This window comes from Nuphar pumila, chromosome 15 (assembly GCF_984573655.1).
Source record: "Nuphar pumila chromosome 15, dmNupPumi1.hap1.1, whole genome shotgun sequence".
In the NCBI taxonomy this organism is placed as follows: domain Eukaryota; kingdom Viridiplantae; phylum Streptophyta; class Magnoliopsida; order Nymphaeales; family Nymphaeaceae; genus Nuphar; species Nuphar pumila.
In genome coordinates, this window is record NC_143263.1 from 82,511,887 (window position 1) to 82,528,408 (window position 16,522).

Genomic DNA, 16,522 nt, shown 5'->3' on the forward strand with positions numbered 1-16,522 from the left:
ATCTAATTGAACGTGATTTAGTTTTCTGTGAAGTCGTCTCTCTCTCTCTCTACACAGGTGGTTGCTCCCTTCTACATGGTATCAGAGCCCTCGATCTCGGGAGCGTGATCACGAAGAGGACTGATCTTCACCAATAAAAAAAAATTCAGACTGCGTGAAAATAAGGTTTATTGTTGCACTAGTGTGGAAGATCTGATAACAGATCTGGGATGTTACCCAGATCTATCGTCAGATCTAAGGATGGAGCTCCTGTCGTGATTTCCTGGAGCCGTAACCATTTCTTTTGAATCTGTTTTTTTTTTCTCTCTTCGTGGGGTTTTTTTTTGTCATCTCTTGTCGTGATTCTATGGAGATTGACGAGTTCCTGCTGGTGCGTGCCTGTCGTGATTGACGAGTTCCTGTTGTTCCTGCTGTTTGGGTCATGCAGCAGGCTTCTGTGCTGCTGCGTGCCAGCCGTGAGCTGTTGGCTGTTTCTGTTGTTTGGGTCACGCAGCAAGTTTTTGTGATACTGCGTGCCAGCCGAGATTGTCATGTTTTCTGTGCTGATTGCGTGCCTGTCGTGCCGTGATTCTGGAAATTTTTTTTCTGTGTTTGTTGCGTGTGATCGAGATATGATTGATCTATTTAATTGTCTTCTGAAGACTTATTGGTCGTTATGCTTTATATGTTTGGGGAACAACAGTTGTCGTGTTCATCTGTGTTGCAACTGAATATTCTTGTTGGTCGTGGTGTGTTTGGGTGCAGCAATGGTCGTGACTCCCTGCTGTGTCGAGTTTTGTTTTGTGTTGTGTTAGTTTCAGCTATCCCTTTGTCGTGAAAGCAGCAAGAATTACCTGTTGGTTGTGGGCTGTTTTCTTTTTTGGAAACAGCAGGGCTGATTCCTTACAGTGTTAGAAAATTCTACTTGAATACTTGCTGTTCTAGTGAGCAGTATGGCTGAAAATTCGAAATGTGATTCTAAAATGGAACAGATTGGGGAGTATAAGGCTTTTGCCAACCCCTTCTCGTATGGCTCTTCCGTAAGGTTGAATGAAACCAACTATGCCAGGTGGTCCAGAACTTTTATGATGTCGGTATCTGGACATCGTCGAAAACACATTTTGTTGGAAGGCAAACCCACTGAGAAATTGGGAAGATATGTTACTTGGGATGAAGATAATGACATAGTTATGTCATGGATCATGAATAGTGTCGAACCCCATATTGCAGATGGATTGATCTACTATAATACAACCAAACTGATGTGGGACAATCTTCGTGACACATACTCACAAGAAACGAATGTGAGTCGTATCCTGCAAGTCGAACAGGAAATATATAATTTGCAACAGGGAGATCAGACCTTGGCCAAATACTATGCCTCTGTCAAAGCTACGTTTGAAAGACTTAATGCTCACAGGCCTCTTTGTTGCTCTAAGCAAAAGGATCATCAAGAACAAACCATGGTTGCTCGTTTTCTTACCGGTCTTTCTTCAGATTTTTCTGTTGCAAAAGTTCAAATGTTGACTAGATCAGATGTTCCCACTCTTGCTGATGCTTACAATCGTCTGAGTAGACTTGCGATCTCTCTGCCACAATCTCAGCCTGTGACTCAGTCATCTGCTCTTGTTGTCCTATCTAGTTATGGGCGTGGAAATATTCAGAATATCAGAGGACGAGGACGTGGACGTGGTATGGGAGGCAGAGGAAAGCTTCAATGTACATTCTGTGGAAAATCTGGACATTTAGAAGATCGTTGCTGGGATAAGCATGGTCGGCCAACCTCTTCTTTATCAAAGTCATATACTCCTAAAGCAAATGTGACTACTATCGAGGCAACAAATGTACAAAAGAATATCACTGAAAATGAAAGTAGTATCACCCTTAGTCGTGCGGAATATGATGAGCTGATAGCTCTTCGACCTTTTAGTTCCACTCTTCCTGTAGTTGGTGTTGCATATTCAACCGGAAATCATCTTCATCCGACTGATAGTAAGTAGGTTATTGACTCTGGTGCATCCAGACATTTGTGTGGAAATTCACGTGTTTTTTCATATCTAAAGGATATTAAGGCTCAGCTTGGAGTCTCCTTAGCCGATGGGAGCTCCTCTCCGGTTGTTGGTCAGGGAAATATTTCTATATCCTCCTCATTACAGTTGAAAAATGCTCTTCATGCTCCAAACTTTCCTCAAAGTTTACTCTCTGTTAGTTGCCTTATAAAAGAACAAAACTGTAGAGTAATATTTGATCCAATGGGTTGTCATTTTCAGGATTTGCTGACGGGGAAGAAGATTGGTGGAGGCTATGAAGAAAATGGAATTTACTACCTACATCATCCAATGGGTATTGTTCATGCTGCAGTGGAACATTCATTCAGTCTTGTTCAGTGGCATCGTCGTCTTGGTCATCCTTCATTGTCAAAGCTTCAGTCGGTCTTTCCTCAGATTCCTTCCACCACATCATTTCAGTGTGAAGCATGTCAGTTGGGCAAGCATCATCGAAGTTCGTTCCCTTCGAGTCAGAGTCAGTCTAGTAAAAAGTTTTTGAACTTCTTCATGCAGATGTATGGGGTCCTAGTAAGATTCCTACTAGGACTCAGTGTCGTTATTATCTTGTTATTGTTGATGATTTCTCTAAGTTGTCATGGGTATTTTTAATAAAAGAACGATCTGAAGTTCCAAGTATTATCAAATCCCTAATTCTTGAAATAAAAACTCAATTTGAATCTATTGTCAAGATTGTTCGCACTGATAATGCTCTCGAGTTTAAATCAAAAGGTCTGTTACAATTTTACCAAGATCATGGCATCCAACCCCAAACTTCCTGTGTCTATTCATCTCAACAAAATGGGTGGCTGAGTGAAAACATCGGCACCTCCTTGATGTTGTCAGGACCATTATGATTCAATCCAATGTTCCTGCGTTATACTGGGGTGATGCGATTACCACTGCTTGCTATCTGATCAACCGCATGCCTTCGTCTTCTGTGGGTGATCAAATTCCATTACATATCCTAAAACCTAATGCTCCTCTTTTTTCTTTATCACAAAAAATATTTGGATGTGTTTGTTTTGTACACAAACTTGGCCCTGATCGTGATAAATTAGCCGCGCAAGCTACAAAATGCATATTTATCGGTTATCCAAAAAATCAAAAGGGCTATCGATGTTATGATCCTATTTCTCGCCGAGAGTATGTCAGTGCGGATGTATCTTTCCTGGAATCCTCTCCATATTACTCTATTTTCGGTTCCCCGCTGCAGGTTGATCCAGCTGAGTCTTTTCCATTACCTATACCTCCTTTTCCTTTGGAATCTGTGCCCTCATTACCGAACCAAACTTCATCCTCTTCCAGATTTAATAATCCTCCATTGGTATATGTGCGTAGAGCTCCACTTCCGCAAGAGCCTTCATCTTCTTCTTCTCCTGAGGTAAGTTCTACTGACAATCGTGATCTTCAGGATGATGATAACAGGCCTATTGCTCTACGAAAGGGGACAAGACAATGTACCTTATATCCCATATCTCATTTTGTCTCCCATGCCAGAATTGGACATCAGATGAAGTCTTTTATTTCAGCCTTATCTGCTGAAACTATTCCTCTGAACTATCAACAGGCAGAACTTGATACTCGCTGGAAGCTGGCTATGCAAGAAGAAATGACAACTTTAGTATCTCAGCATACCTGGGATCTAGTTGATTCCCCAGCAGATGCTGACATTGTTGGATGTAAATGGGTATATACAATAAAGTACAAATATGATGGTTCTATTGAAAGGTACAAGGCCAGATTAGTCGCGAAAGGGTATACTCAGACATATGGAATTGACTTCTTTGAAACTTTTTCTCCTGTTGCACGGATGGGTACCATCCGTCTTGTTCTCTCAGTAGCTGTTCAGCATGGTTGGAGCTTGTGCCAATTAGATGTGAAAAATGCTTTTCTATATGGGGATCTATCTGAGACCGTTTACATGCAACAACCTCCAGGATTCGAGGTTGAGGGGGAGTGTCAGAAGGTGTATAGATTGAGAAAGGCGATTTATGGCTTGAAACAAAGTCCTCGTGCATGGTTTCAAAAGTTGTTTGAAGTGATGTCAAGCTTTGGCTTTAATAGATCAGCAGCAGATCATACACTTTTTATAAAGAAAACTAGCTCTAGCATAGTTGTTATGGTGGTATATGTGGATGACATCATTCTTACAGGAGATGATGTGAAAGCTATTGAAGCCACAAAGGCTCATCTTCAAAAACACTTTGTTACAAAAGACCTTGGTTCACTCAGGTATTTTCTGGGTATAGAAGTTGCTAGAAGCCGTGAAGGGATGGTTTTGTCTCAACGGAAGTATGTTCTTGACTTATTAAAGGAAACGGGCATGTTGGGAGCTAAACCAGCAAATATTCCCATGGACCATAAAGTTCAGTTGTTTGAAGAAGGGTCAAAACCAGTTGATAGCAAAAGCTATCGCTCCCTAGTAGGGAAGTTATTATATGTAAATGTGACCAGGCCGGATATTGCTTTAGCAGTAAGCAAAGTTAGCTAGTTTATGGACTAACCAACTGAGGTACACTGAAATGCAACCATAATGATTAGGGGTTATTGTTCAGGAAAGGTGGAACTCTGGAGATAGTAGCCTATTCTGATGCTGACTATGCTGGATCTGTAGTAGATAGAAAGTCTACCACAGGATTCTGTGTGTTTTTGGGAGACAACTTGATTTCATGGAGAAGTAAGAAACAAAATGTGGTTTCCAGGTCAAGTGCAGAATCAGAATATCGGGCTATGGCCCAAACAGCTGCTGAATTGATATGGGTTCGCACTGTTCTTCATGATCTCCAGGTGAAGGTTTCCTCTCCAATGACCATGATGTGCGATAACAAAGCGGCAACATATATAGCAAACAATCATGTCTTTCATGAGAGAACAAAGCACATTGAGGTTGATTGCCACTATGTAAGAGATATGATTCAAGCTGGTCATATCACTACCAAATACCTAAAGTCGGAAGACCAAGTTGCAGATATGTTTACAAAGCCTCTTGCTAAGCCAAATTTCTCAAAATGTTGTGACAAGTTGAGCATGATTGATATCTATGCTCCAGCTTGAGGGGGAGTGTTGAGAATAGGTGGTTTTAGGTTAAGTTCTCTTACATTAGAGGTTTTCTGAAATTTTGTTCTCATAAGGACTTAGATGTAAGTTTTCCTTTTTGCCTCTCTCTATTTAATATAGAGAGAAACCCTAATCTAATTGAACATGATTTAGTTTTCTGTGCAGCCGTCTCTCTCTCTCTCTCTACACAGGTGGCTGCTCCCTTCTACAACATGAATGATTAGTTGAATTATGAATGTGTTATACTTATGTTCCTCTAAAATATTACATGAATCTTATTTATGTCATTTTTACTTATTTGATTCATTAGAGGGTCCTGTACGCAGGATTCTTTGGATTCTGACACCCTACTTTTGGTGTTTTTCGCAGCCTCAGATGCCTAGTGAGGAGGACTTGCTTTGAGAAGAGTCACGAGGGGACTACATGACGGCAGGGCAGATTCTTTGGACGGCGTGGCTCTTTCTTTTTGCTTTCTTTACTTTTAATTAATTATGTCTTAGACTCTTTACATTTGAGTGAATAAAGTTGGTTTGATTTTAGTTTGGTATGAAAGATGAGTATAAGATCCCTTGTGGTTAGTTATCCAATGGTGAGTGGAACTGTAAAGGCCTCGGGTCTCTGGGATTGTTTTCGCACTTGTTTAAAAAAAAATTTATTACTTTTTCATAGGTATGAGTTAGGGTCCTTATAGAGTCTCTATAACCGCTTCTTAAAGCTTCATCCACCACCGCTAGTGCCGCGGTCTCCACTTCTTCCCCTCCCGGTATGAATTCTTGTCTCTTGGATTCGGGAGCATTGTTTTACATGGCTTCAAATGATAATCTTCTTTATGATTGTCACACCAATTCATATGACTCTTTTGTCTCTACGGCCAATGTAATTTCTTTACACATAAAATACATGGGAAATATTGATAAAACTCTTGAAAATTCTTAAAAGTTTCTTGTTTCAAATGTTAGGCATATTCCAAAATTAAATTTAAACTTTCTTTTAATTTCTCAAATTTTTAACCATGGGTGTGATGTTTTCTTCTCATCGAATGGTTGTTGGGTGCAAGATCACCGATCAGGGAAGTTGATTAGGCAAGGCTATAGATAAGGAAGCCTCTACTACGTGGACTTTATTGAACAAAAAAATTGTAATATTGTCATACATAGTGATTTTAAACTTTGGCATAAAAGATTAGTTCATCCGTGTGTATCTAAAGTTCCATATTTTCTTTGTTTGGAAAACTTTTGTAATAATGAAAATCTTAAGTGTATTTGTATTAACTGCAAACTTGAAAACTAAAATTTCTTCCATTTTCTAAACACAATTTCCTTTCTTCTTGGACTTTTGAATTGGTGCATTTGGACATTTGGGTCTTGCTCCCATTGCCTCCAAAGGAGGTTTCTCTTATTATGTTATATTTGTGAATGATTTTCAATATATACTTGATTTATTTTCTCAGGTAGAAGCTTTCCACTATTTTAAAAATTTTCATGCTATGATAAATAATCAATTTTATTCTAACATATCTAACCGATTTAGGGGGAGGGTATGTTTCAAATGATTTCAAAATTTGTCTTGATTTAAATGGTATTTCTCATCAAAGATCTTGCCCTAACACCCCTCAACAAAATGATTTAGCAGAACAAAAACATTGACACATTATACAAATTGCTAGGACCCTTTTGATTTCAAGCAATGTACCAAAATATTGTGGGCCAAGGCTGCCCTTACAGTTGTTTATCTCATAAACAGAATGTCATCCTCTTCCTTAAAAAACATCACCCCTATTGAAAAACTTTTTGGTACTCAAGCATATTATAATAGGTTACAATTTTTTGGTTGTAAATGTTTTGTTTTGAATAAAAAAATGGACTAACTTTCACCAAAAACCATTCTTTGTGTTTTTATTGGATATGCTGAAAATAAAAAATGATTTAGGTGTTATGATGCTAAAAATAATAAATTATATGTTTTAAGACATGTTTATTTTGTTGAAAAGGAAAGCTATTTTGACTTTAGTATGCCTAAGAAAGATCATGAATATTCATTTTTAAAGAAAGTATTTGATGATGATGTTGATGTGCTTGATCAAATTGAGAATGTTACCAATTTGGAATCTTCAGTAGTTGTCCATGATAACAATAATGAGAATGTCATCATAGAATTTGAAACTCCTATTCTAGAAGGGCTACCGAGAACCAACCTAGTGCTTTGGAAAGATTCTCTCAAATAGAACAAGATGAAACTACCAATCTTAGGAGATCTACTGGGATTTCAAGACCTCTTTATAGATTTGTAACCTATGAATCCCTTCTCTCCACAACATTAAACATGTATAGCCCGCATATATTCCTACTTTGAACCGAAGACTTATAGTCAAGTTAAGGATCATCCGGAGTGGGTAGAAGCCATGAAGACAAAACTGAAAGCTTTAGAAAAATCTAAAACTTGGAATATTGTGAAATTACCAAATGGGACAAAGGCAATAGGATGTAGACGGGTATATAAGGTTAGAACCAAAAGTGATGGGACATTAGAAAGACATAAAGCCAGATTAGTTGTCAAATGATATGCTTACGAATTCAGAATAAACTATAAGAAAACCTTTGCCCCAAGTGCGAGAATGGCCACCGTTAGGACTTTTATAGCACTAGCTTGCATTAAAGGTTATTCTATATATCAAATTGATGTGAAAAGTACCTTTTTAAATGAAGATTTGAAAAATGTCTATATGGACCCACCTTCAAGTCTTGAGGATCCACCTGGTTACATTCTCTAAGGAAAGCTTTATATGGTTTAAAACAGGCTCATAAAGCTTGGTATGATAGATTTAATACTGTCATGTTAAATCTTGGATATAGATCGTGCTATACTGACACTACTTTATTTGTTAAGGCGTCTGATATAAGTATCATTATTCTACTTTTGTATGTAGATGACGTGATTATCACAGGTGGAGACAAACATGTAGTTAGTTCTATTAAAAATGTTCTTGAAAATAGTTTTGAGATGACTAATCTTGGATTTCTCACATATTTTCTCATAATTACTGATGATAAAAGAGTCAACACTCCAAAAGTGATTAACACAAAAATAAAAATTGATGATAGAACACCTCTGGAGGATCTCATACCGTATCGTCATATGATTGGAGCTCTCACATACTTCTCTATCACTTGACCTGATATTTCTCATGTAGTTCATACTGCAAATTAATTTCAATACTCGCCAACTACTGAACACATGTTTGCAGTTACGAAGATAATTAGATATATTAAAAAAACTACTTCCAAAGGGTTTTTTTATCATCTTTCTCTCTTCATTTAGTTGTGTACTCTGATTTTGATTAGGGAGGGAGTCCTAATGATTGTTGCTTAACTACTGGTTTTTGTGTGTTTTTAGGTGCCTTTCTCATGTCATAGAAATGTAAAAGTTTCTCTTTCATCAATGGAAGTTGAGTTCCGAGAAATGACTACCACTACATCAGAAGTTGTATGGTTAACACGACTACTTGAAGATATAAGGGTATATCTAATGACGCCCTCAAAGCTTTGTTGTGATAACAAGAGCACCATTTACATTGTCGGAAACCATATGTTTCATGAAAAGAATAAGCACATTGAGATTGATTGCCACTATGTTTGAGAGGAGTACTTGAAGAAGACTATATGATTGCCTTACGAAACCTTTGAATATCAATTGGACTTTTTCACCAAGGCATTACCTTCTCCCAGGTTCTATTTTTTCCTTGATAAACTTTCCGTGATCTCACTGTAAGTTTGAGGGGAAATGTTAAGAGATTATATATATATATATATATATATATATATATATATTATTAGATTATATTTAGGATTTATTTATTTATTTGTATTTTATTTGAGTAACCAAGGGAATGCTTGTAATTTTGACCAGCTAGCTGTTGGGAGCTCCCCAAGGGCTAGTTGGTCTTTCTCCCCTCTTTCTATCTTATATAAATATGGGACCTTTTTGTCTCTATCGAGGCATGCATGTTTTTTGCATTCTATGTTCAATAAAATATTTATTTTTTATATTGTGAGTGTGTACTATTGTGACTCTTGCGAGTACCCCATTGTGGGTTGTGTTGTGATCTTTCCCTAGTAGGAGAGATATCATTACAGGTTTTTGTCGGAGATATTTTCAAAAGGTGGAAAATCTCAAAAGCTTAAAAATTTGAAAAACTATAAATAATTGTAAGAAAGAGTAGGTTTTCTATTATTTTTCTTGCAACAATAAAGAAATAAGTTTTTAAAGTTTTAAAATACAAAAGAAACAAAAATATAAAAAAACTGAACCTGCGATATATGAAAATAAGATTTAAAAAATTTGCAAAAATATCATCATAATATCGCGATATTTTGAAAATATTGCTAGATTTTCCCGATATCATTGGCTACCTTAAAATATTGAAATTTCTAGCAATATTTTCAAAATATTGCCGATATTAGTGACTTTGGTCTCTCTCTCTCTCTCTCTCTCTCTCTCTATATATATATATATATATATATATATATATATATATATATCACTTTCACCGATATTTTGAAAATAGCACGATATATATAGTGATATCTAAGAAAAAAGCACCCTCTATTTTAAGCTTTTGATTAAAAATCGAATAGCAAAACAAAAATATCAAAATGTTCCCCAAAAAACAACCCAATCTTCCATTTTTTATTTGATTTGATTCAAAAACCAAATCAAAACAATAGATTTATGAGGTTTTATGAGATCTAGAGCTTTTTTCAAATAGGAAAGAAGGAAGAGGAGAGGGAAGGAAGAAAAGAAGAGGAAAAGGAAGGAACGAAGAGGAGAAGGAAAGGAAAAAGAAAGAGGAAAGAAGAGGAGCTAGAGAAGGAAAGGAAAAGAAAAGATGAAGAAGAGGGAAGGAGGTAAGGAACGAATGAAAGGAAGGAAGAAAAAAAGAGAAAAAAAAGAAAGAGGAAAGAAGGAAGAAGAAGAATTAACAAAAGAGGGCAAAAAGAGAATTTCTATTATTTGTATTTTTACTTATTTTTTATATTTTTATTTGAATTTTTTTAATTTTCGAGATTTTCTCAAGAAAAACCCGTTTTTGAAAATCTCTCCTAGAAAAACCCTCGCTGAGAAATTACCTTGAATGATATATATATATATATATGAAAATCAATGGCTATGAATGTAACGATCCAAGAGTCGTTTCCTACTAAATTGAGCATGTTAAACACATCTGTGTGGTCATAATGAGTCAAAACAACTCACATCATGAGATTACAACTCAATTGGAGGCATGATCGATTGTAGCAAATATATTTCCTGCACACACACACACAACAGGAGGATGCAAGCCCTATTCTATGTCATAGGGACACCATTTTGGCCACGTGTCCCTAGTGACACAGGAGAACATGCACAGACATGCTGATTTGGAGGTGGATTTGTATTGTCATTATTTTAATAGTTTTAAACTACATTTTAATTACATTTCAATAAAAAAGGTATTTTTAGATATTGAAATATAAAATGGTTTTTTATTGATTAAAATTTTTAAAAATTGTGTCCTCTTGTCCTATTTTGATTTTTTTTTTAACTTGTGAGTGAAACCTGCATCTTGTGTCCTCGTGTCCATGTATCTTTGTGATATAGGCTGCATCTCTCTCTCTCTCTCTCTCTCTCTCTCTCTCTCTCTATATATATATATATATATATATATATATATATATATATATATATGTTAAAACTGCATTAGGACATGATTTCCACACACTTCTATACAAGAGAATAAATGATTGGCATTACCTAGCATCATGTCTGTCATGCATATGTATTTGTTTTCCATTTGAATTTCTACAATTATGTTTTCATATATATTGTTGTCTGCGATTTGCTTGGATAAATTTAATGTCTAATAATTTTGTTGATCATCATCATCATCTGTAGGTGGTGATAACAAGTATGCATATTGGAGACAATTTGCTTCTCATTGGAAGTCATCAGAAAGTGAAGGTATTCTTGAGAACTGATGATTTGTTTTTGCAAAGCTGATTGTGTGATTGAAGATTCATTTTGAAAAGCTCGTTGTTTATGGCCACAATTCTAATCCTTTAATAAGATTTCTCACATAAAGCGATTTCTTATACAGTTCTTTTGAAATTTATAGATGTCAATGTCTAGGGATGCAACTCCTGCACTTGTACATATATGTGCATGCATGCATACACATATAGGTTTGATGTATGTATGAATGCACACATGCAGAGAAATATAAGATAAAATATTTCTTTCTACTTATGATATTGGTTTTAGGTCCCAGACAGCTGAAAAACCAGCATTTTCTTGATTAATGATAACTTCTCTATGGATTTTCAGATCTTTCTATCCAAGATTGAAAAACATGAAGAACCACTTGGGTTTTGTCAAGCTGTTCAATCTAACAAATGGATTGAGGCGATGAATGAGGAGATAGAGGCACTTCATGAGTGTCGAACATGGGAGATAGTTGGTCGTCCCCCAGATAAAAATATTGTTGGCTCGAAATGGGTGTATAAGATTAAGTATAAAAACCGGATTGAAGCATTTAACGATACAAGGCACGTCTTGTTGCCAAAGGTTTCACCCAAGAATATGGTCAAGATTATGATGAGACCTTCAGCCTAATGGTGAAAATGAGAACTATTTGTATTATCCTTGGCCTGGCTATTGAACATGGGTGGAACCTTAGTCAGCTTGATGTTAAAAATGTGAGAAAGATCAACCTGCAAGAGACAAAAGTGAGGTAAAGAGAGAAGAGGGGAGTCGGCAATAGGGTTTTCCCTTTTCTATTTCCTATTTATATGTATTGTACAAAGTATAACATTACACAAGTAATAAAAATAAATTACAATATGCCACCGCCCACGCATCTCGAGGTGGGTCCTTGGAATGTGGTGTGGGTCGGATCCATGATCCAAAACTAACAGCCTCCCTCAAGTTGAGTATGGTCTTTGATCATGCTCAACTTGTCTTTGAGTGCCCAAAACTGATGAGTGGATAATCCCTTGGTAAAGATGTCAGCAACTTGCATATCTGAACGAACATATGCAGGTTCAATTTCTTTTTCTTCCACCTTTTGTCTAACAAAGTGTTGATCGATCTCGATATGCTTCGTGCGACAATGAAGGATGGGATTGAAGGCAATATTAATAGCACTCTGATTATCGCAAAGAAGCATAGAGGACGAGATCGGTTCTTGTAATTCTTGCAGTAGATGTCTCACCCATGTAACATCGGTTGTTCCTGCTGCCATTGCACCATACTCTGCTTCAGTACTAGATCGCGCAACTGCCTTTTGCTTCTTGCTACTCCATGTTACAATATTATTGCCGATAAGAATGCAATACCCCGAAACTGATCTGCGCTCGTCAGGATCACCAGCCCAGTCCGCGTCTGTATAAGTGAATAGTCGATGCCCTGACGTATAAGCTGTGTCCTTGGTATACATCAAGTCATCTCCAATCGTACCCTTTAAATACCGAAGGATCCTTTTCACTCCTTCCATATGTACATCTGTAGGAGCATGCATAAATTGTGAAGCCTGATTGACAGAGTATGCTATGTCAGGCTTAGTGAATGTTAGGTATTGTAACATCCCTACAACTCGATGATACAAAGTAGGATCATGATAAGTAGTGCCTTCTTTAGCACTTAGCTTATGATGTAGAAGACAAGGTGTGCTAATTGGTTTACAATTCTCCATCCTTGTAGCAAGTAAAATATCAATATTGTACTTATGTTGGCTCCTATGTCACATGGGTGCGGGTGCGGGCGCGGGTGCGGGTGCGGGTGCGGGGATTCGGCACTTCCAAAAAACCCGGGTGCAGGGGTGCGGCAGGGGCAAAAATGTAATAAGTAATATATATATATATATATATATATATATAAAGGGGGTTGGGGAATAGGCGGGGTTTTTTTTTTAAACTTTGCAGCTGTCAGGCAGCTGCTGTCAGCAGCTGTGCTGACAGCTGCTGTCAGCAGCTGTCAGCACAGCACAGCTGACAGCAGCTGTGCGTGAAAACTGAAAAACTTACTTTATGCTAGGCAGCTGACAGACTAGCATAAAGTTTTTAAAAAAAAAATTCGAAGCCCATTTGGGCAATTTTTTTTTTTTTAAAATGGACATTAATGATCCTGGGTGCGGTCAACGCACCCAGGATCGAGTTGACCGCACCCGGTGCGGCACCCGCACCCGCGTCGAGTCGCGTCGACGCGGGTGCGGCACCCTCCTAGCCGAATCCCTGTGACATAGGTTGGCTCAATGTAATAGTCTCATGTCGACTATCAACTTCCACACCCAAAAAATATCGCAAGGGACCCAAGTCTTTCATCTTGAATTTAGCCATCAGCATAGACTTAACCCAAGATATGTGAACCTCATCACTCTCGGTGATAATGATGTCATCAACATATATAAGCACCCAAACAATAGCTGAATCACTTTTGAATATGAACAATGAATGGTCTAGAACACTTTTAGTGAACCCATGATGTTGGATCTCCGTGAAAAAACTTTCAAACCAAGATCGAGAAGCTTGTTTCAAGCCATAAAGAGAGCGTCGAAGTTTACATACCCAATTGGATGAATCATGCATGCTATAACCAGGTGGTTGCTCCATATAAACTTCTTCCTTTAGTTCACCATGCAGAAATGCATTTTTAACATCAAGTTGACTAAGTGACCATCCATGTTGTAACGCCAATGCAATAATAATCCTGACGGTGCCCAATTTTACTATTGGGCTGAACGTTTCATCGTAGTCCTGCCCATACTGCTGTGTGAAGCCTTGTGCAACCAGACGAGCCTTATAGCGCTCAACACTGCCATTCGGTTTGTGTTTGATCTTGTACACTCATTTGGATCCTACAATATTCTTGTTATCTGGTCTTGGTACAATCTCCCATGTATTACATTCATGCAATGCTTCCATTTCCTCATTCATCGCCTCTGCCCAGACACGGGAATGTACAACCTCATGAAAGGAGGAAGGTTCTGTTTCTTTGGACACTCTAGTTAGAAATGTTTGAAAATCCAAAGAGAAATTGTTATAACTTACCCAGCGATCTATAGGATGTCTAATCCGAGTGGAACGTCGTAGAGGAGTCTCATCATTGACTGGATGAGCTCTACGAGAATAAACAAGGCCAGAAAAACGTGAGGATGTTGTTGTAGGAGGAATGTCTTTCATATGCGGTTCCACATCGAAAGTATAAGGTTCATTGTCTGTCAATAAAGATGAATCCTCATAAGGCAACGAATCATATAAAAGTGAGTCACTGAGCCAAGGATCATAACTGTCCTGTGTATCTGTGGAAGATGAACCCAGAATGTCAAAATTTTCATCATCAAAAACAACATTTCTAGATACCCGAATTTTGCCTGTATGAGCATCATAACACCTGTATCCCTTATAGTCATCTGCATACCCAAGAAACTTGCACTGCACAGCTCTATCTTGAAACTTATTTCTCAATGAATGATCAATATGAACATAACATACTTAACCAAAAGGATGTAATTCTTCATATGATGGATGACAATTATAAAGAACAAAATACGGAGAATTATCTTCAAGGATGGTCATGGGCAACCTGTTGATAACGTAAACAGTTGTATGGAAAGCCTCTGTCCAAAGAGAGAAAGGAATACCAACAGTGTGCATCATGCTCAAGGCTGTCTCAACAATATGCCTGTGTTTTCTCTCAGCTACTCCATCTTGTTGAGGGGTATGAGGGCAAGAAATGTTATGTGTGATGTCATGCTCCTTCAAATATTCACTAAAATCATGGGATATGTATTCTCCCCCCCCATCACACTAGACATATACAATATTGGTATTGAATTGGTTTTGGACTAGTGCATGGAAATGTTTGAACAACTTGAAAACTTCATGTTTGTTTTTCATGAAGTAAATCCAACTAAATCGAGTGTAAGAGTCAAGAAAGAGTACATAGTATCGAGATTCAGAAAGAGAGGCAGTGGGCGCAGGACCCCAAACATCTGAGCATATAATCTCAAAAGGCTTTGTTGCTCTTTTATTGATACTATGAAAAGGAAGTACATGACTTTTGCATAAGTGACAACTTGGACATTTTGACTCTAAACTGACTGCGGGTATTAAACCTTTAGCAGACAACTTGTCAAGAAAAACTTGACTACAATGACCCAAACGAAGATGCCATAAGTTTGGCTTATTAAGTTTCAAGACTCTAGATGAAGAACTATGATCTGTAGATCAACTCAAAAATGTTGGAAAGGAAGAAGCTGAAGAAGCCACGGCTACGGAAGACGACGTCTTTAAAGGCTCATGAGATTCTTCAAAGACGTACATGTTCCCGCGTCGTTCACCTTTAGCGAGCGTCTTCTTGGTGTGAAGATCCTTAAGATAAACAGGAGTAAATTCAACGGAAGAATTGGTTTCATCAACTAATTTTGACACAGATAGAATATTCTTTTGAATAGCAGGTGTGAGTAAGACATTTGACAAGGGTAATTGAGATTTAGGCAAAGAAAGGGAGACATTTCCAGTGTGAGAGATGGGGTGGTGAGATCCATCTCCTATGACTATAGTGCAATTTCCAGTGTAAGGAGTCAAGTGAGAAAATTTACCTGCATCAGAAGTAACATGTGCTGCTGCCCCTGAATCAATATACCATATACCTTCATCATTTTGGCGCAAATTCATCTGATTGAAAGTAGTCATAAGGATATTTTGTACGTCCTGTGGAAGAACCTGTCCCTGAGGAGTGCGTGCAAACGTCTGAATTGCCTTTTGCCCTGACCTACTATCTGGTCTCCCTGTTTTGTTCCGGTTCTGAGGATTGTACCAGCAATTTGCTTTAACATGTCCCTGCTTATTGCATAGAAAACAAGTAGGAATACGTCCCCCTCGTGATACACTGCCTGAGCCACTACCTCCTCCATCTGGTGTAGGTAGTAATCCTTCTTTGTTCATAGGTGTTCCATTGGGACGAGGAGGAGTAAATAAGACTCCTGTTTGAATAGGCGTATGTGCCATCATCACAGGATGAGCATCATCTGACGCGTGTTCCTGATTCAAACTGACCTCATATTGCAAAAGCTTAGATTGAAGATCATCAAAACATGGAAGAACTGAGACAACCTGGAGTGTCGTGCAAAACATGCGATATTCAGGCCCAAGGCTACCTAATACCTGTTGTACCATATCTTTATCAGATATAGGACTTCCAATGGTAGCTAACTGATCTGTAATCACCCTGACATCCCCCATGAACTCTGTAATAGATTTGTTTCCTTTTCGCATGGATTGGAATTGCCACTTGAGTTGCAAAGCCTGAGATTCAGAAACCTGAGAAAAAGAATGAGCTAGTCGATTCCACAACTCGGCAGCAGATTGATCATCAGAAATAGTTTGTAGAACACGATCAGAAAG

The 16,522-nt window shown here is 37.8% G+C and overlaps 1 protein-coding gene across 4 annotated transcripts in view; it reads left to right on the forward strand.

Moving 5' to 3' along the window:
• The window catches only part of LOC149815790 (pyridoxal kinase-like), a 147,266-nt gene that overhangs the window by 116,861 nt on the left and 13,883 nt on the right, over positions 1-16,522 (forward strand). For all 4 annotated transcript variants that reach the window (XM_089989145.1, XM_089989146.1, XM_089989143.1 and 1 more), the window contains one exon: positions 11,016-11,081. In XM_089989145.1, coding sequence (XP_089845271.1) covers positions 11,016-11,081 — 66 coding nt within the window. The remainder of the gene's footprint in view (positions 1-11,015; positions 11,082-16,522) is intronic.